Source organism: Musca domestica, unplaced genomic scaffold (assembly GCF_030504385.1).
Source record: "Musca domestica strain aabys unplaced genomic scaffold, Musca_domestica.polishedcontigs.V.1.1 366, whole genome shotgun sequence".
NCBI lineage: Eukaryota > Metazoa > Arthropoda > Insecta > Diptera > Muscidae > Musca > Musca domestica.
In genome coordinates, this window is record NW_026712320.1 from 290,417 (window position 1) to 311,713 (window position 21,297).

A 21,297-nucleotide genomic window follows, 5' to 3' on the forward strand; every position below is an offset into this window, starting at 1 on the left:
GCTGAAAATACATATTATTACAACCTCCGATTTGTGTCGTATAAGTAAACATATAAAGATATGCTTATTTTTGACAAAACAATTTAAAATTTTTGACATATGAATGTTCCCAAGAGTTGTTGCAGATACTTATATTCTTCTACCATGGGCAAGATGAAAAATTTGGCTATTTATATGTACAGGTTTAACTTACTGTATATTCCAACAAAATGCAGCACTTATTTATCTTTTGGTACGCATTTGAATTTGGTACGCTATATATTAACAATGAAATAAGAAAATAATTTAATTAATTTAAAGTTTGGCGTGAAAAAAATCCACATAAAAATCAATGTTGCAGAATTTAAGTCTTTCCAACAAACCATAAATTGAGCGAAAATCAAGATTTAGCCAAAAAATACAAATAAGATTAGTGGAGCCATAAGATTTAAGGAACTAGTTCAACGATAATGTCACAGTGAAGTGAATATTGATAATGAACAAATCAATGCAGCTATGAACTCAATTTACATAAGGCAAGTTTAATTGCGGCAAGTCTATATTTGTATGAGAAATGGAGGTAAAACGAATGGAAATTTGAAAATGGAAAAATTTTTGGCAATTCCTTTTGTGTTTTTATTTTTAAGCTGCCCTCAGACACACCAACAGTTGGCCCAACTTATCACTTTTAAGTTGTATGAAAAAGTTGGTCGGTCTCCTCGCACGTACCAACTGTTGTACCAACTTTTCATTTACAAAGTATTTTTGAAGCGTCAACATGAACTCGGATGCTCTTGCGCTACTTTGAATTGATATAATTTTAAAGGAAGAAGAAGAAAGATTTATTATTATGTTTTGTTTTCGTTTCTCTTCTTGCGCTCTGCGCTCAGCTTATGTATGTGCTGCTTCACCAAAGTTAAGACATAAATGAAGAAAACACTGAAGTCGGTACAACTTGCCCTCGCACGCACCAACAGTTGGCCCAACTTACGAAATTATCAAAAATTTTTGATATTTCCAACCAACTTTCGAAAAAGTTGTACAACTAGCTCTCAGACGCACCAATAGTTGTACCAACTTGTCACAAGTTTGGCCAACTGTTGGTGTGTCTGAGGGCAGCTTTAAACAAAAATATGAACCACAATGCCAGAAAAAGCTTAAATGAACAAAGAACATATAAACATATGATTTTTTAAGAGCTATAGGAAAGAAAGAAGTTTTGGTATATCACAAAAAAATGCTTAAATTTTGTCTTCCAATATGTCATAAAAAGCTTGAAGTTATGGCTAGGAATATTAATGTCAAATTATAATGCAAAACGACGGCAGAATTTTAGTGCGGTTCTGTAACCCCTTTATAGAATGTCACAAAATATGCCTAGCCATCACTTCAAGCTTCTTATGTACTTACACCTTAAGCTTTAATATAGTCCCACAAAACTCTTCAAAAGACGTTAAATCCCACGATCTAGGTAGCCATTGAGCGGTTCATAGTTTGAAATAGTTCTCAGAGCTCGGCTCTTAATAACTACATTGCTACGCACTTTGTGTGTCAATCAAGCTCTTGCACATGGAATCATGGTAGAAGAATACAGGTAGACGCATCGACGCTTATGAGCATTGATATGTCAAAAGAAGTTAATGTTTCTTCAAAAATAAGTAGATTTGTATATGTCTTCCTATACAACTCCATTCGGAGGTTTTTATGATATGCATTTTTTAACAATTTTTACAAATTTGAACTATTTTTCATTTAAAAATTGGTTTGGTTCATTGAACGAATAATGAAATGAGTTCAAGGGAATGAAGACATTTAACTAGTTCCTTTAGTCTTATAATGTGAACTGTTATATTTGAACTAACGTTACTTGTCATTTCCCCTCAATGGAGATGAGATCAAAACAAAACAACTAAAAAAATAGATACGAAACGAAATATAATACGCAAATACGAGCAGAACAAAACAAGATATAGAACAACAGCAACAACTCAAGTCAAAACAAAACAAAATTGCTTGCTTGTATTTACTCTGACGTCTCTGGGCGCACAACACACAAACAGAGCAGAGCAGAGATACAATAGAGAAATAGAGAATTGAGTACATAAAAAAACCGAACAAAATCAAACAAAAGAAATATAAACATTTTAAAAAGTTGATTGTTTTTTAGTTCAGCAGTTGAAAAAGTGCAGTTGAAAAGTGAAGTTTATTAAATAGAGAAATCTAAAATAAACGTAAACGAAAAGCAATTAGCAATTGAAGAAGTTCTGTGACAGCTGAGAAATAAAAAAATTATTGCAAAATTGTAATAAAAATAAAGAAAGTATAACGAAATATAGCAAAGCAAATCGAAGCATTATTGTGAAATCTGTTGAGGCGATTTGAAATTGAAAGTAATACAAAAAAAAAAAAAAGAAAAGTGTCCAGTAGGAAGAAGAACCAACAATGTCTTCGAGCAATACCAACACAACTTCATCATTGTCATCGTCCTCCTCTAAGGCAGGCTATGAAATGAATTTTAATCAGGATTTTACGTAAGTTTTATCTTCCAGAGCTATCAATTGTGAGACGCTGTGTACATACCTTCATATAATCTATTTTCCAGTTCTTACAGTTTGTTGATGATTTCAGATTTCTTAGTAGTGTGACCTTGATATTTGTTAAATATGTATATCGCTGTCATAGTTGTTATTGTTGTTGTATGTATGCGAATTTGGATTTATGTGAATCTACAACAACAGCTTAAGGTTATTACGTTGCCATGCATTGCTGCTGCTGTTGTTTTTGTTATTTTGTAACCCGAATCTACTTGGAAGAGTATTGGGTAAGGGTGGAATCGGAAGCAAAGTAACTGGCTTTACTTCACCCCCCCTCCCTCATCTCATCAACATTTGTCTACAAATGGATAACATTTCAAAATGGTTTTGGTGGAGGAGATATAAGTGTCCTATATGCGGTTTGTGAAATCACCCCCACTTTTTGTTTGCTCGTCATAGGTCATTAGGGGTGATTCACCTGAATTGTTTAAAACCGACAAATGCCTAGAAAAGAAGGGTAGTAGTTGAAATGAATATTATGAACCACATTGTGTCAATGTCAGTTCCTTTTAAATAACTACCGGTTTGACTATCTTGACGAGAGAAAGAAGGATTGTAGCAGAAATTTAAATAAAGTTACGGGGATTTGGTCTAAAAATAATGTGGCTAATATTAGATGTGAGATACATTTAGATCCAACCGCTATGGCTACTCTAAATAGATGATGGCTATGAAACATTCCATGGGCCGAAGAAGCCGTGTGAAGTCAAATAAGATTGTTACTACGTCTTCTTTAGACTGGAAAATCCAAATAAGGTTTACTATAAAGGTATATCAATCTCGCATGAGATCTTCTTTATAAAAAATTCCTTTATTTGTTCGATATTCCATAGGAGGTCTTCTATAGATATAATGTCCCGTGAGGCTTCTTTTGAGAACATCTAAGCCAGAAAATCTCTGTAGATGAAAAGAGGTATAGTGAAGAGGATTTTATCAGAATAATTTCTCCAAATAATAATAATAATCATTTGAGAGCATCTAAGCCAGAAAATCTCTGTAGATGTAGAAGAGGTTTATATCAGAATAAATTCTCCAAATAATGAACATCAGATTTCGTTGGAAATATATTCAGATCTTCAACGATTCTAGATTTTTAAATGGTTATACCCTACAAGACATAGTGGTAAGGGGTATTATGGCTTTGGGCATTTGTTTGTAACATGGAGAAGGCAGTAAGATAGACCCATATGTACTTTTGAGGATCTTCATAGAATCACTTTTTGTGCCGATTTCTGAATGTCAGTCCGTCTGTAAACGTATTTTTGTAAACAAAATGCAGGTCGCATTTATTATCCGATTGAAATGAAATTTTCCAAACAATATTTGTTTGACCCAAGGATGAACCCTATTGAAATTGGTGATAATCGGATCAGATTTGGAAGTAGCTCCCACATATATCTTCAACCGATTTCGGGTTAATTGTGCACCAAATGGCCAATATAAATCCAAATGACTTGATTTTTGGTACATCCAACCGAATTCCGTCTAGAAGCAAGTTAATCAAATTTGGAGAAAATCGGTACAGAAATAGCTATAGCTCCCATATATATGGTTCATTCGATTTGGTGTTTAAGTCCCTCACATTCGTAATATGCATTCGATAACAATGATATTTGGTTCTAGATATCTTATAGAGCTCGGGAATACCTCTGTCAAATTTCATCGATATCGGTTCGGATTTGGATATAGCTCCCATATATATCTTCAACCGATTTTGGGTTAATTGTGCACTAAATGGTCAATATCTGTCCAAATGACCTGAATTTTGGCACATCCGCCAAATTCAGTCCAGAAGCAAGTGCATTAAAGTTCGTGAAAATCGGTTTAGATACAGCTATAGCTCCCATATATATGTTTCATCCGATTTGGTATTTATGCCCCTCACAGTCGTAATATGCATTCGACACCGATGATATTTGGTACCAGAGATCTTATAGAGTTTGGAAATACATTTGTCAAATTTTATCGCGATCGGTTCAGATTTAGATATAGCTCCGATATAAATCTTCAGCCTATTTCGGGTTAATTACGCATTAAATGGCCAACGTCTGTCCAAAAGTCTTAAATTTTGTCACATCCAACCGAATTCAGTCCAGAAGCAATTACATCAAATTTGGTGAAAATCGGTTCAGATATAGCTATAGCTCCCATATATATGGTTCATCCGATTTGGTGTTTAAGTCCCTCACATTGGTAATGTGCATTTGACAACAATGATATTTGGTTCTAGATATCTTATAGAGCTCGGGAATACCTCTGTCAAATTTCATTGAAATCGATGATTTGGATGTAGCCCTCATGAGATAAAAAAGACTGCAACAAAGCAAAAAAATGTCGGAAAAAGCATCAAGTTTTAGAATATGTCTAGAATTATGGCCTTTAAACTGCCAATGAAACCGCCACACGCTGCCCGAATGTTGCTCTGTGGTATTTTGGCCCATTCCCGGCGAAGCGCTTGTTCTGATGCCACAGTCAATAAATACGAGCGGAGAGCGACCATCGGCTGTTATGGCTCTTGAGTTCTAGTGGCCAACCGAAGGTGTATATTTTCAGCTGACCTCAAGCAAAACCTGTCATTTTGTTTGTTTACAAAATGCTGGACAACGAATATTTTCTCATCGGAGAACGGAGAAAACCAAATTCGGCAGTTCACCACCTTCGGCCAAGCGAATTAACTCTTTAGCTCTTTTGAGTCTATTTTATTTCTGTTGCGTTGTAAGTTCTTGCACTTTTTGGAATTTCAATGGCTTTACCCCGAGCTCATTTTTCAATATTTGCCGAATGGAATATTGCTATATGTACAGCACACGAGCCATTTTTCGGCCACTGCGACGCGGGTTTCGATCAAGTCGCTTCTTTACTTTTCGAACCATTTCTGCTGATGTTGCTGTTTTCTTCCGTCCACTTCTTTGATGACGTAAGGCTACACTACCAATATCACGGTAACGAGCGATGGTACGAGATACCAAAGATTTATTCACATTTAAATGCTTGAGTGCTCTAACGATAGCCACTTGTAGGTTCCCAGCCAAATATAAAGATTTCACGCTATCACGCTTGAATTCCGAATAACTTTTTTTTTCACCAAAATGCTTTTGTACGATTGTAAACAATATAATGAGCTTTCACTAGAATAATTTTAACAGCTGTCGGATGAGTGGCTTAGAAATGACAGCAGTCTGAAGTTGCTTGCAGTTCTTTCATCTCATCCTGTATACGGGTCTTCACTCATTAGATTCCATAACCCAATTAGGCCTCGAATAGATACAACATCATATATGGCTTTATACCCCCTTTTTCTGACCACCAAGTACCATTGGATATATACTTTGAAAATTCCACAGAAAATGTTTAAGGAGGCCCACAAAAATTGCAATAAGTCAAATTAGAGATATTTCAATTGGCAACGGTCTCCATGAATAATGAAGTGACTATTGGATATGACTCTACCTACAGCTGATAGTTGTTACAAGCTAATAAATATTACTTCTTCCATTTCCAGTTAGACACCATCCAAAAAATGTAACATTGATTTTATTACTTCTTTCCACCTCCTTATGACAATAACTGCCATAATTAATTTTTTGTGTAAATATTTAATATTTGTTTTTTTGTTTTGTTTTTTCTTTTGTTTTTTTTTTTTATTTTTCAAGAGTGGAATACTCAATATCGTCGTTATTTAACAGCATTTGTTTGAATAGCTTTCAATGAAGCTTGCTTGCTTGCTTCTTAAATAATAATTATTATTATTATATTTTTGTTTGCCAATTGTCTTGTCCAGCAGCTTTTCAAACATACCTACATACTCTGGTGGCTCTGATGTATGTATGCGAGTGGCATTGCATTTTTTTTTTGCTGCCAATATAACAAACAAAGGTTTCTTTTCTAAACAAGCTGTGTAAAATATATAAGAATACTTGGGGCAAAGAAATAAGTTTTTGTAATGGATTTTGGAAAAGGTAACGGAAATCGAAAGCTATGGAATATTTACAGAAAAGTGTTTGAAATTAAAGTTCGTCTCTTTAATGGAATTTCGTTGTAAGTTTTAATTAAAATTTTGGTAATTTTCAAATTTTAAATTTCACTTTTTTCATTTTCTAGCCCCTAACATAGAAGTGACATAAATTTGGACTCACTGTCTAGGCATGGTTTGGCGGAATCATTATGCTCTACATTTCTTTTAAGAGTAACAATCATCCACTTAGGCCATACTCTAAGATTTTCCAACAGCAAGTTGATATATCGCCAAATAATGGGTTTAAAATTGCAACTTGGCCATTTTCTGGGCACGAGTTTGAGAATATAATTGGTTTGGCCCCACTGTCCAGGAAAAGCGTGGCATGAGTCACAACAATATGTATTTTTGGAAAGAGCTTCAAATATGCTTCTAGATCATGTCCTCAAATATTCCAATGATATCTTAATATACCTGCAAATAATGGGGTGTAAATTGCAAGCTGATAATTTTCTGATCAACTGCTCAGAATTGAAAATTGAACCCACTGACCACGAATGGAATGCGTCTACATGGAACATATTTTTGGAGAGGGTATAAAAAATACTTCCAGAACATGCTCCGTTTGGTTAAATTGAAATTGCGAAATAGAAGCAAATAATTGGTTTTAAATTTCAAATTGACCAGTTTCTGACAAACAGCCCCCTTAGTGAAATTGGTTTGGACTTACTGTGCCAGAACGGCTAGACATGAGTCAATATATTATGAATTTATGGAAAGAGCATCAAAAATGCTTCTAGGCTACGTTTATATTAAATCTATTAACATATTCATAAACAGCCAAAGAATCATGTTAAATCTGGGAGTTGGTGTTTTTTTAGGCCAACTTTCCTGAAGTAAAATTGATTTGGTGTCACAGTTCCGGAACGGTTCGGCATAAGTCACTCTGGTATTTATTTTTGTACAAACAATTAAAAATACTTCTAGGCCACACTCTTATATATTTAAATATCTTGATTTTGAATGTGATTCTATGGAGATCATCGAGAGGAACTATGATTCCATGTTCATCAATCCGTTTGTAACACCTCGAAATGAAATGACAAATGTCACAGAACCCATAGAGTTTATATATTAGCGATCATCATAGAATTCTAAGTCGATTTTACTAAGACCACCTGTCTCTGCGTCCGTTTGCCGGTCTGCTGGTCGGACTTTCCGTCTATTTGCTTTGGTACCAAGACAGGAGTCTCATTAATTTATGTGGAATTTTGAAAATTTGCAAAAATAAATTTGAATTATGTCTTGGATGGAAGATCCACGATATAATTTCTAAGATATAAGATCACCTTAGTATGGAGGGTATATTAAATTTGTCATTCCGTTTGTAACGCCTCGAAATATACATTTTAGACCCCACAAAGTATATATATTCTTGATCAGCATAAAATTCTATGTCGATTTAACGATGACCGTCCGTTTGTCTGTTCGTCTGCACTTCTGTGGAAATCACTGTAGCTTCCGAACGAATTGAAGTAGGTTGGTAAAATTTTACTCAAATGGGTGTTTGGTCTGTAGGACTTTTGATATTGAAAATGGGCTATATATGTCCACGTTTAGGTATAGCCCCCATATAACGTTACCTCCCCATATTAGGTATTTTGATGATTTTAGCGACATAATTCACCGGAATTGTTTCAAATTTCACTATGATAGTTTGTAATGGGTACTATAGCCTATGGCAGAAAAAATGGCTTTGCAGGTCCACGTCTTCATATAGCCCCCATATAACGTTACCTCCCCATATTCGGTATTTTGATGATGTTAACAAGATTATTCACCTAAATTTTTTCATATTTCGTATTTGCATTTGGTTCTACAGCCTGTGACAGAAAATTAGCTATGCAGGTCCACGTCTTCGTATAGCCCCTAAATATCGTTACCTCCCGATATTTGGTATTGCGATGATTTTAGCAACATTATTCACTGGAATTTTTTTATATTTCGTGTTTGAATTTCCTAATAGGTATGCAGGTCCTAGTCTTCGCAAAGCCCCCATGTAACGGTACCTCCCGATATTCGGTATTTTGATGATATTAGCGGTATTATTCACAGAAATTGTTTCAAATTTGGTATTTGAAGTTCGTAATAGATACTACAGCCTATTATAGAAAATTTTCTGTGCAGGTCCACGTCTTCGTATAGATCCCAAAATAAAGCTAAATCCATATATACGGTACTTTTTAAAATTTTAACAGAATTTTATTTATTTTTTTGTTTTTTTTTTTTAGATTTCCAATTTTTTTCCAATTGGTGAAGGGTATTCAAAGTTCGACCCGGCCGAGCTTACGGCTTTTTCACTTGACTTAAATTACATTTTGAGCCCTTGAGATCTTTAAAAAAATGCCGTGTTTTTAGGTCCTAACAAATATTTAAAAATTGCTGAAAAGATCTTAAAAAATCCACATTTTTGAGGCCCCCGGGAAAATCATTGAAAATTCTCATTTTGAGGAGTTGAAAATATTTTTTATACCCTACAACACTATGTGTTGTGGATAATATAAGTTTGATTGAGCCAAAAATTATGTAACACCTCGAAATATTGCTTTCCCACATAGGAAAGTGTATATGGATCTTCCTATCTCGCCGAGCTGAGTCGATCTAGCTATGTATGTCCGTCCGTCCGTCTGTCCATGTTAATTTGTAATCACTCTACAGGTTGCAATTATGGCCCGATCTTCACGAAATTTAGAATGGAGGTGGGTCTAGGGTCAGAATAGAACCCAATTACTTTTTGAGATTATCGCATAATATTTAGGGGTTGAAATGGACCAAAAACTGAAAAAAATCATGATTTTGAAGTTGCTCTACAGGTCGCAATTATAGACCAATCAAAGCATGGGGCTAGAGCTTAGGTCTGGGCAGAAGTCTTCCAATTTTGATGGTCATCGGGTAATATTTAGTGGGTGAAATAGGCCACAACACTTGTGTTAAATAAAAGTAAAATTTTCCATTAAACCGCGAATATTTTTAATCCTGGCGAAATCACAAATAGACGAACAGGTCAATTCTGACCGTTACGTAGATGCCGATAGTAAATATATCGGTAATATATAGCGAAATATATACAATGTATATATAAAAAGGAAGGGGATGTTAGTTAGAATGCTAATATCTCAAGAATGGCTGGACCGATTTTGACAAGTTTTGTCAATTCAGAATGCCCTCTTGACATATAAGAATAAAATCTAAAAAAATCGGAGAAAAATATGCCAATAATGATGTAAATATAGATTTTGTAGTATTTTGTGACATTTTTTTATTTTTTCATATTTTTATCGCATGCGATTTTTTCAATTTGACTTATAATATTTTGTAATAAAAATAATATAGGGTTGGGCTCCGAAGGGCTAGACCTATTGTTTTCAAAGATGTCCGCAATATATTACCTGAAATATGCTGGGACGAAATATGTTGACGAATATAGCCAAATATCGTAGACAAGCAAATCATATAGATGAGTCTAAATTCGGAGATACAGAGGGGCTTCTTGCTTTTGGAGATGATTGCAAAATATTTAGGGGTTCAAATTAACCAAAAACAGAAATATTTTTCCGATCACACAATTGAAGCCAATCTACGCCTGTGAAGAGAGTTAAAAACAAGTAAAAATTCTAGCATTTTGGATGACCATTGGATTATATTTAGCTGTAAAATGAACCACAACAACTAACAGCCCGACGGAGTGCATAAATATTGGGCAAATGTCCCTAGTCAAAATCCTAATTTCAAAAGCGAAATCTTCCAATATGGATTTGGACATAAGGGGGCTTCTAACATATTGTAGTGTTGTAGGGTATAACATAGTCGGCCCCGCACGACTATAGCCTTTGCTTACTTGTTTTAATTCTACTTTTTTAGGGCTTGAAATAATCTGGAAAAAATCCCGGAAAAGATCTGTAACAGTTCTCATTTTGTGATCTTGAAAAAACTTGTTGTTTTCTTGACTTGTATGGAATTGGATTTATTTTAAAATCCATGGGATTTTTTATGATTTTTTACGAAAATCGATTTCCCAACTTCGAGGAGGAAACTTAATTCCGTTTTTATCTATTTTTTTTCAAAAATTAATTTATTTTGTAAAAAAATCATATTAATATGGAAGACCTCTTTGTTGACCATCAAAAACAAGTCAATACTGCGTCTTTAGTTTCAGTACAAAGTAGAAGAAGAAGAATGAAAAAAACAACAGCAACAATAAGCATTTAATCAATCTCAGCGTCATAGTTGTTTTGTTTAGTGAAAACAAAAAACGAAACACAAAAATATGTTTGAGTTATTAAACAATTAGCCTCAATTGTTGAAGAATTCGTTTTTTTCTTCGAAAAAAATGAGATAATGTATATTTTTATGCAAATCTATCTAATCTTAACACTTAAATTTTGAAACGAAGCAATTTTAAAATTTTTGATATCAGTTCCTTTTGGAAATGCCATTTACCCACGAAGATACTATAACCATTGACCTCCCCAATTCTTTATTCTAGGCTTAGTCATCGTTGGGTGGACATTTTGTGAAATGCAGTCCAGGTGCAGAAATTTATTGATTTTGACATGGGTAGTAGACGTCATGTCACCACTCTCTACCTCTCTCTCTCTTCCGCACTTGCAAAGGCCAGGCCTTGCCCTACGTTAATGTGATTTCATTATCACATTTTGGCGTAATTCCAAAAGCTTTGCACTGAAATTTTAATCACTATTTGTGTCAGTAATGGAAAAAATCCATTTACTATGAATGGTGAAATAGTGTGTGAGTTTATTTTTATAACAGGGTGATGCCAAACTATGTGTGTTTTGATAAATGGTTTTGAAAATCCGTAGTTTAGTAGTCCAGCCACTTCTTATTATTTTCTGGCTACTTTCAAATAATAAAATTTAGCTTTTGGAATAATAAAACAAAATTGAAATTTTTTAAGCTCCAATTTTGGCCCACCCTATATAAACTATTTTTTTTCTTGTTTTTTTTTTTATTTTTTTTGCATTACCTTGTATTTACCCCTATTCGCATTTTATTTGTTTACTATTATTTTTTGTTTTGCTCTATGATTTGTTTGTTATTTTTTTCGTTTTTGTTTATCAAAACACGTTTCAATACCAATGGCAGTGTTTGTGACATGACCAGGCCATAAAACAGCGGAAAACAAAAACATCTACTTTACGACGATGTTGATGATGATGACAATCGCAATGAATGCGAAATAGTTTTAAAACGCCAATAACACAATTTTACTATAAATAGCAAACTTCGAGGAAATTTACAGAAATTTAATAATAAAGCGAAACAAATTCAAAATTTAATTCGTAATGGGTACTACAGTCCATGTCCCCCCCCCCCTTATTTTCGGAATTTGGCGATTTTAGCGACATTATGCACCGGAATTATTTCAAATTTCGTATTTGAAGTTTGTAATGGATACTAAAGCCTATGAAAAAAAAAATTGTCCGTGCAGGTCCACGCCTTCATATAGCCCCCATATAATGGCACCTTCCCATATTCGGTATTTTGATGATTTTAGTTTTCGTATTTGAATACTGTAATGGCTTTTGACATAAGTTGCCCATGCAGGTCCACGTCGTCATATATACCCTACTATAAGGGCTACATTCGGTATTTTAAAGATTTTAACAGCATTGTTAACCGATCTTATTTTTTTAATAATTGACAAATTCGTTCCAAAGTGTATTCAAAGATCGGCCTTTATTTTTAAAAATTCAATTTTGGATGGTCTTGAAAAAAATCTTTAAAAACCCGCATTTTGAGGACTTAAAAAAATCTCTTAAGTTTTACTTTTGGGTGATTGATTTTTTTTAATGCAGGTTTGGATGTCCTGAAAATTCCGTTAACAATTGTGTTTTGAGGGCTTAATAAATATTTAAAATTATTATTTAGTTTAAAAATCCACGATTTTGGACCTTGGATTCTCCTTGAAATGTAATTAAAAAATCATGTTTTGGAAAATTGGAGTCTTTGTGAAAAGCTGTTAAAAATCTCTGTTTTGGAATCTTGGAGTCTTCATGAAAAGTAGTTAAAAATCCACGTTTTGGGGCCTTGGTGTTTTCGTGGAAATTAGTTAAAGGTCCTCAAACTATCTTCGAAAATTTCTTTAAAAAATCCACGTTTATAGTCTTGGAGGTACCTTCGAAAATTTCTTTAAAAAATCCACGTTTATAGTCTTGGAGGTACCTTCGAAAATTTCTTTAAAAAATCCACGTTTATAGTCTTGGAGGTATCTTCGAAAATTTCTTTAAAAAATCCACGTTTATAGTCTTGGAGGTATCTTCGAAAATTTCTTTAAAAATCCACGTTTATAGTCTTGGAGGTATCTTCGAAAATGTCTTTAAAAATCCACGTTTATAGTCTTGTAGGTATCTTCGAAAATGTCTTTAAAAAATCCACGTTTATAGTCTTGGAGGTATCTTCGAAAATGTCTTTAAAAAATCCACGTTTATAGTCTTGGAGGTATCTTCGAAAATGTCTTTAAAACTCCACGTTTATAGTCTTGGAGGTATCTTCGAAAATGTCTTTAAAAAATCCACGTTTTTAGTCTTGGAGGTATCTTCGAAAATTTCTTCAAAAAATGCACGTTTATAGTTTTGGAGGTATCTTCGAAAAAATCTTTAAAAAAAATCCACATTTATAGTCTTTGAAAAATTCTTTCAATAATCCACGATATTAATCCTGGTAGTATCTTCCAAAAATTCTTTAAATAATCCACGATATTAGTCCTGGAAGTATCTTCTAAAACTTCTTTAAAAAATCCACGATTATAGTCCTGGAAGTATCTTTCAAAAATTCTTAAAAAAAATCAATTTTTATAGTTCCAAAACATCTTCCAAAAATTCTTTAAAAAAATACAAGTTTATAGTCCTGAAAGTATCTTCCAAAAAAAAAAAACTTTAAAAAAATTCACGTTTATATACCTTAAAGTATCTTCCGAAAAATCATTAAAAAGTCCACGTTTATAGTACTCAAAGTATCTTCCGAAAATTCTTTAAAAAAATCCACGATTATAGTCTTGGAAGTATCTTCAAAAAATTATTTACCAAATCAACATATAAGGTCCTAAAACTATCTACCAAAAATTCTTCAAAAAATCCACGTTATAGTCTTGGAAATATCTTCCAAAAATCTTTGAAAAATTCAAGTTTGTAGTTCTTGGAAGTATCTTCCAAAAATTCTTAAAAAAATCCTCGTTTTTAGTTGTCAAAGTATCTTCCAAAAATTCTTTAAAAAATCCTCGTTTTTTGTCGTCAAAGTATCTTCCAAAAATTCTTTAAAAAAATCCACGTTTATAGTCTAGGAAGTACCTCCCGAAAATTCTCAAAAAAAAAAATAAAAATAAATAAATAAATCTTATTAAAAAAGCAAAAAAAAAATTAAATCTTAACAAATATTGACGAATAACAAATATATATATTTTCAAATCATTTGTATAAACACACTCAATCATGTCAGAAGGGATTAATGAACTTTCTGAGGTGTTTGCATTGAAAATTGTTATCTCCAAGATAGATGGGGTAGGTATGAATTCCAAAACGTTTTCTTTGTCTAAATAGGAGGAAGTGTTTGAACGGTGTAAATCAGTCACTTGTCGAGGGATTACATTGAAATCACGTGAATAACCTGCAAGTGCCCACGCTGCATTTTCTTTATTAATTCTATTTGCAAACATTCAATTATAAAACCATTTTACTTTTTAATATTCAACAGCGATAGTGAGGATCTGTATTTGTTATTAACTATTGTTATGGAATTATAAATTTTATTTTCTAAAACACTATTTGTATTTGTTATTGAAATCTGTTTACGATAGTAATTTTATTATTGAAATTATATTGCCTTGTCTCTCCTTCAGTTTTGAAATACAGTATATTAAAAATTTGTATATTTTGAAATTAAAAGATACCGGATTTTTCAAAAATAATTTTTGGAGGATACTTTCAAGACTATAAACGTAGACTTTTTTGTAAGAATTTTTGTAAGAATTTTTGGAAGATACTTGAGGACTATAAACGTGGATTTTTTAAAGAATTTTTGGTAGATACTTTGAGGACTATGGACGTGGATTTTTTTAAAATAATTTTTGGAAGATACTTTAAGGATTGGATTTGTGGATTTTTTTAAAGATTTTTTGGAAGATACTTTGAGGATTATAAAGTGGAATTTTTTATGATTTTCCGAAAGATACTTAAGGACTAAAAACATGGATTTTTTTAAATAATTTTAGGAAGATACTTTGAGGACTATAAATGTGGATTTTTTAAAGAATTTTTGAAAGATACTTTCAGGACTATTAACGTGTATATTCGGAAGATGTTTTGGGGACTATATACGTGAATTTTTTTAAGAATTTTTGGTAGACACTTTGAGGGCTATAAACGTGGATTTTTTAAGGAATCTTTGGAAGATACTTCCAGGACTATAATCGTGTATTATTTAAAGAATTTTCGGAAGATTATTTGAGGAATATAAACGTGGATTTTAAAAAAAATGGCGGACCATAATCTTTGATTTTTTTAAAGAATTTTTGAAAGATTCTTTCAGGACTTTAAATGTGTATTTTTTAAAGAATTTTTTGGAAGATGCTTTGAGGACTACAAACGTAGATTTTTTAAAGAACTTTTGAAAGATACTTGGAGGACTATTTTTGTATTTTTTTAAGAATTTTTTGAAGATGTTTTGGGGATTAAAACCGTGATTTTTTTAAGAATTTTTGGAAGATACTTTAAGGACTATAAACGACAATTTTTTGGAAGAAACTTTGAGTTCTATAAACGTGGATTTTTTAAAGAATTTTTGGAAGATACTTTGAGGACTATAAACGTTGATTTTTTTAAGAATATTTTAAAGATACTTTGAGGACTAAGTTTGGCCGGGCCGAACTTTGAATACCCTCCACCATTTTTGGAAGATACTTTGAGGATTGGATTTGTGGATTTTTTTAAAGATATTTTGAGGAATATAAAGTAACATTTTTAATGATTTTTCGGAAGATACTTTAAAGACTATAAACGTGGATTTTTCTTAAAGAATTTTATGAAGATACTTTGAGGATTATAAATGTGTTTTTTTAAGAATTTTTGGAAGATACTTTCAGGACTTTTAACGCGTATATTTTTAAAGAATTTTCGGAAGATGTTTTGGGGACTATATACGTGGATTTTTTTAAGAATTTTTGGTAGACACTTTGAGGGCTATAAACGTGGATTTTTTAATTTGGAAATTAAAAAAATAAATAAATAAATAAAAAATAGAAGCCGTTAAAAATTCTGTCAAAATCTTAATAATACGGAATGTATGTAGTAGTACCAACGTATTGCAAATACGAAATTTGAATGGTGTCAAATACAAAATTTGAAACAATTCCGGAGAATAATGTCGCTAAAATCATCAAAATACCGAATATTGGGAGGTCCCGTTATATGGTCGCTATACGAAGGCATGAACCTGCATAGACAATTTTCTGTCATAAAATGTAGTACCCATTGCGAACTCTAAAATACGAAATTTGAAATAATTCCCGTGAACAATGTACCTAAAATCATAAAAATACCGAATATTTGGAGGTTCACTTATATCGGAGCTGTGCGAAGACCTGGACCTGCATAGACAATTTTCTGTCATAAATTGTAGTACTTATTTCGAAGTTCAAACACGAAATTTGAAATAATTCCGATGAACAATGTCGCTAAAATCATAAAAATATCGAATATAGGGTGGTGCCGTTATATGGGGTCCATACGAAGATCAAGACCTGCATGGACAATTTTATGTCACAGACTGTAGTATCCATTACGAACTTCAAATACGAAATTTGAAACAATTCCGGTGAATAATGTGGTTAAAATCATCAAAATACCAAATACTGGGATGTACTGACCTGCTTAGATAATTTTATGTCATAAATTGTAGTACCTATGTGGAAGTTCAAACCCGAAATTTGAAATAATTCCGGTAAATAATGTCAGCAAAATACCGAATATCGGGAGGTATACTTATATGCTATAGGAAGACATGAAATGCAATTTTCTGTCATAGGCTGTAGTACCCATTACGACCTTCAAATACGAAATTTGAAACAATTCCGGTGAATTGTGTCGGTGAAATCAGCAAAATATCGAATATAGGAAGGTACGTTTATATGGGGACTATATCTAAACGTGGTTTTCAATAACAAAAATCCTGCAGACGAAACACACATTTGAGTAAAATTTTGTCAACCTATAACAATTCGTTCGGAAGCTAGAGTGACTTCCGCAAACGGACGGTCGTTAAATCGTCATACAATGCTGATGCTGATCAAGAATATATATACTTTGTGCGGTCTAAAATGTATATTTCGAGGTGGAATGTCAAACTTCCTACATAATATGGTGGAGGGTATACAATTTTTAGAATTTAGATTTTATGACGATTTTTGAATATTTATATTCCCTATTGCCTTTCTTTCCCGACATCCAGCACGAGCAAGAGATTGTCTTTTATTCATAGCAAATTTCTTCCAAATTTTTGATTTTGTCTAGCCATGACTCATGTCAGTTTTGTTCTACTTCTAATGATAAGCCCTGACATTTCTGCCCTGAAATACTTCTTCAATATTCTCGTTATTTTTTTTTTTTAATTTATTGGGAGTACAGCTTATCATAGACCTATTTATATATATTATATAGGTTCCATTCCCGTTTCATTTCACTGATTAGTTCGAATTTTTAGAAAAGCCCGCCGTCCCCTTTGTTTCTTTGTTGACTTGCTGTCTTATCATTGAATGCATTTTTTTGGGGGGTACTGTAACAACAGAAACAATTTTTGAAATAGCTTGGGGAAAGTCATTGAACTTCTAAGCTTTTTAATTGGCTGACTGTCATGGTCATAAATTGCCGATGATGGGAATTATAAAAAAATGTATTTATCGATAAAAATGCAATAATTATTTGAAAAAAAATATGAGTTGTGCAATGAAATATTTTTTCAATATTCTGCATTTTCAAATCTATTTGAGAAAGTTACACCAAAGTTATGCTCCCATTGCTGGACATCGAAATTAATTTTGTGAATCCGATTCCCCTTTACATTCAAATATTCCTCTGCTAGACTCTTCATCTGTGCAAATCCTTGGACTCAAGGACTACCCTATGGACCCTGGATGCCTACAAAATTAAAAACGGGTCTGTAGCAACTTGTGGACCCAGTGAATGTCATATGTACCAAAATATCAAGGACTCCACCTACAATCCTCAGAAGCCACAATTTGCTTATTTTGAGGGATTTTTTTTTTTAAATTTAGAGAATTTCAAGAGATATCTGGGGGACAATAAATGCGAGGAGTTTTAAACAGGTTATTGAGAAATAGAGGACAGTGAACTGGGAAATTTTAATGTTTTTTTTTTTTTTTGTAAATACTTTGGATTACTTAAAAATGGATTTTTTTTGACGAATATATGAGAGGTAGTAGTTCGAAAACCACAAATATGAACATGTTACGACATTTTTGAAAGATGCTGAAAGAACTATAAACGTGGATTTACACAGAGTTTTTGGGAGATACTTCGACAACTATAAAGACGAATTTTTTTTAAAAAAAAATGAATTGTATTTTGACGAATAGAAAATTGAATTTTGTAAAAAAAAAAAATTCAAAGATACTCTGACTTTTTAGATACAAAGATACTTTTTAAAGAATTGTCGGAAGTTACTTCCAAGATTATAAACGTAGAGTTTTTTTAAGAATTTTTGGAAGATACTTCCAGTGTATAAACGTGGATTTTTTTTAAGAATTTTAGGAAGATATTTCCATGATTATAAACGTGGATTTTTTTATGAATTTTTGGAAGATATTTCCACGACTATAAACGTGGATTTTTTAAAAGAATTTTTGAAGATACTTTGACGACTATAGACGGTTTTTTTTTTTAAATTTTGGAAAATACTTCAGACTATAAATGTGAATTCTTTAAAGAATTTTTGGGAGATACTTCCTTTCCTTTTGGAAGACACATTGACGACTATATACTATGATTTTTTAAAGAATTTTGGGAAGATACTTTGAGAAATATATACATGGATTTTTTTAAAATAATTTTTGGAAGATACTTCCAAGACAAAAAACGTAGATTTTTTAAAGAATTTTCGAAGTTACTTCCAAAACTTTAAACGTGGATTTTTTTAAGAATTTTTTGAAGATACTTTGAGGGCTATAAACGTGGATTTTTTGAAAGAATTTTTGGAAAATACTTCTAAGACTAAGACACTTTGAAGACTAAACCCGATTTTTTAAGGATTTTCGGAAGATACTTCCAAGACTATAAACGAGGATTTTTTAAGTATTTTTGGAAGAGACTTCCAAGACTATAAATGTGAATTCTTTAAGAATTTTTGGAAAATACTTCAAAGACTATAAAAGTGGATTTTTTAAGAATTTTTGGAAAATACTTCAAAGACTATAAATGTGAATTCTTTAAAGAATTTTCGGAAGATACTTCCAGACTAAAACGTGGATGCTTTTAAAGAATTTTTGGAATATTCTTTGAGAATTTTTAAAAACTTATTGGAAGGGTTAAAACTTGGATTTTTATCGATTTTTTGGAAGATACTTTGACGACGGAAAATGTGAATTTTTGAAAAAAAAATTTGAAGGTACTTTGAGGACTATAAATGTGAAATTTCGAAGAAACTTGGAGGACTATAAATGTGGATTTTCTAGAAGAATTTTTTCGAAGGCATTTGGAGAACTATTTATGTGTTTTTAAAGAATTTTTAAGAAGATACGTTGAGTACTATATCAGTGATGATGATTTTTTTAGAAACTACTTCAATACTTTTAAAAGTAGGAGGAGACATTTTTTAAGGCCCATTTTGGGAGTTATTTAAAGGAGTACAAATATAAATGTTGGAAACATTTTTGGAAAATACTTAGAGTTCAGTAAACTTCAATTTTTTACAGTTACTTTCTTGCAGCCACTTAAAGAAATTTTGAAAAACTATAAATGTGGATATTTTGGGAATACTTGGAGAAATATAAACGTGGATTATTAAGAAATTAAATGTGTTTTCGTAAAATAAAATTTTGGGAGACGTTTAGAGACTATTGGTGGGGATTCTTCGACGAATTTTTTAGGTACCTCGAGGACTATCAACGTTGTTTTTTTTTTTTTTTTTTTTTTTTTTTTTTGGAAGATACTGAGAGGAATTTTTTTGATAATTTTTTTTTTTTTTTTTGGAAACTTCTCATAGGACCTAAAACATAATTTTTTATATAATTTTGAGGATATCTCAAAAGACAAATATAATTTTAAGGGTATTTTTTAAAAAGTGGAAAATTTAAGGATTATCAAATTGGAATTTTTATCCAATGCCGGGTTCTCTTGGGATGAAATTTCAGCCTAATTACGAACAATTTTAAAGATTGGTCCTTGTCCAAGTCCAGGGTCATCATCTACTTAAATAGTTTTGAAGGTCCTTGCACCTTTTTTCAATTGAGGACTATGAACGAGAGATTTTTAAAAATTGTTGGAAGATACTAAAATACTTCTAAAAATAGAAAATACTTAGAAAATCAAACAACCAAAATTAACTCAAAACGTAAATTTTTATCTAATTTTGAGGATGTTCTCAAAACACAAAATTAGGGTTTAAATGTATTTTTGGAAACTTATCATGAAGGAATTTAAGGGAAAAAAATAGAGGACTATAAAAGTGAAATTTTAACCAATCATTGACAAATGCATGGTAGAATTAAGAAGGTAAAGTCATGCAATCCTTTTTGTCAAAATAATTTATATGACAATTATTTCAGAATAATTTATTTGTCATTTCATTGTCAAAATGTTTATTTACATAGGTAAGTTATAGAAAATGCAGAGATGGATATGCTTATTTGAAATGACTTTACCTTCTTCATTCTACCACTGGCAAATGATTGTTGGAATTTTACCAGGATTATTTTTCAAATAAATTAGTTGAATTCTTTAATTTTCAAATTTAGTTTAACCCTTAACTACAGATGACCGGTATTTTTTATCGGTAAGCATTTACGATTTTTCAATTTCGGGGATAACTGAATATATTTTGCTTTTTGTTTTACAAATTTTTCAATTGTTTTACAGAAATATGTGTTTTATATAACCGGTAAAAATCACTGGTGGTCTGTACTAACGTTCGTATAATTTGACGTCCGTAGTTAAGGCTTAATATAGGTCCTAGCCAAATTTTCTGTAATTTGAAATACCGGAATCTCTCTCTTTCGATGAAATTTCACTCTACTTCGGAAAAAGTTTGAAGATTCGTCCTTGTTTTGATAAGACCCACCAATCCCTTGCAACATTTTTCCAGTCGAAGTGTCTGTAATTTAAGATTTTGAAACTTGAATTTGTTGAAAACATCCTAGTAAAAAACTTCCCATATTAGTACAGATTTTGGCATAGATCTTAAATAATTGTATTACCTATTAATTGGTATTTTAAAGATCCTGGTTACGTTCTCCAAATGAGTGGGGTATAATTTGAGGTTTTTTGCTTCGTAATGTGTTCAATATGGACATATGTTTAGTAGCCCTCATGGTGTAAGGCTTGGGCGAACTTAAACCGTTTTCACTTGTTACTAAAAAAATGGACGTCTTTCCTCTAAATGTTCAGTACCGGGTCCATCGATATGTTTACCTTTCCCCACTAAAGAATCTTGGCCTCATTGCCCATATACACCGCATGCATAATC

The 21,297-nt window shown here is 32.1% G+C and overlaps 1 protein-coding gene across 2 annotated transcripts in view; it reads left to right on the forward strand.

The window, feature by feature from the left end:
* The first annotated feature begins 1,935 nt into the window (after nucleotides 1–1,935).
* The window catches only part of LOC131800415 (uncharacterized), a 31,158-nt gene continuing 11,796 nt past the window's right edge, over nucleotides 1,936–21,297 (forward strand). The window contains exon 1 of one of the 2 annotated variants that reach the window (XM_059126086.1): nucleotides 1,936–2,510. In XM_059126086.1, coding sequence (XP_058982069.1) covers nucleotides 2,422–2,510 — 89 coding nt within the window. In that variant the 5' untranslated portion in view covers nucleotides 1,936–2,421. The remainder of the gene's footprint in view (nucleotides 2,511–21,297) is intronic. The other variant, XM_059126087.1, reaches the window with a different exon arrangement.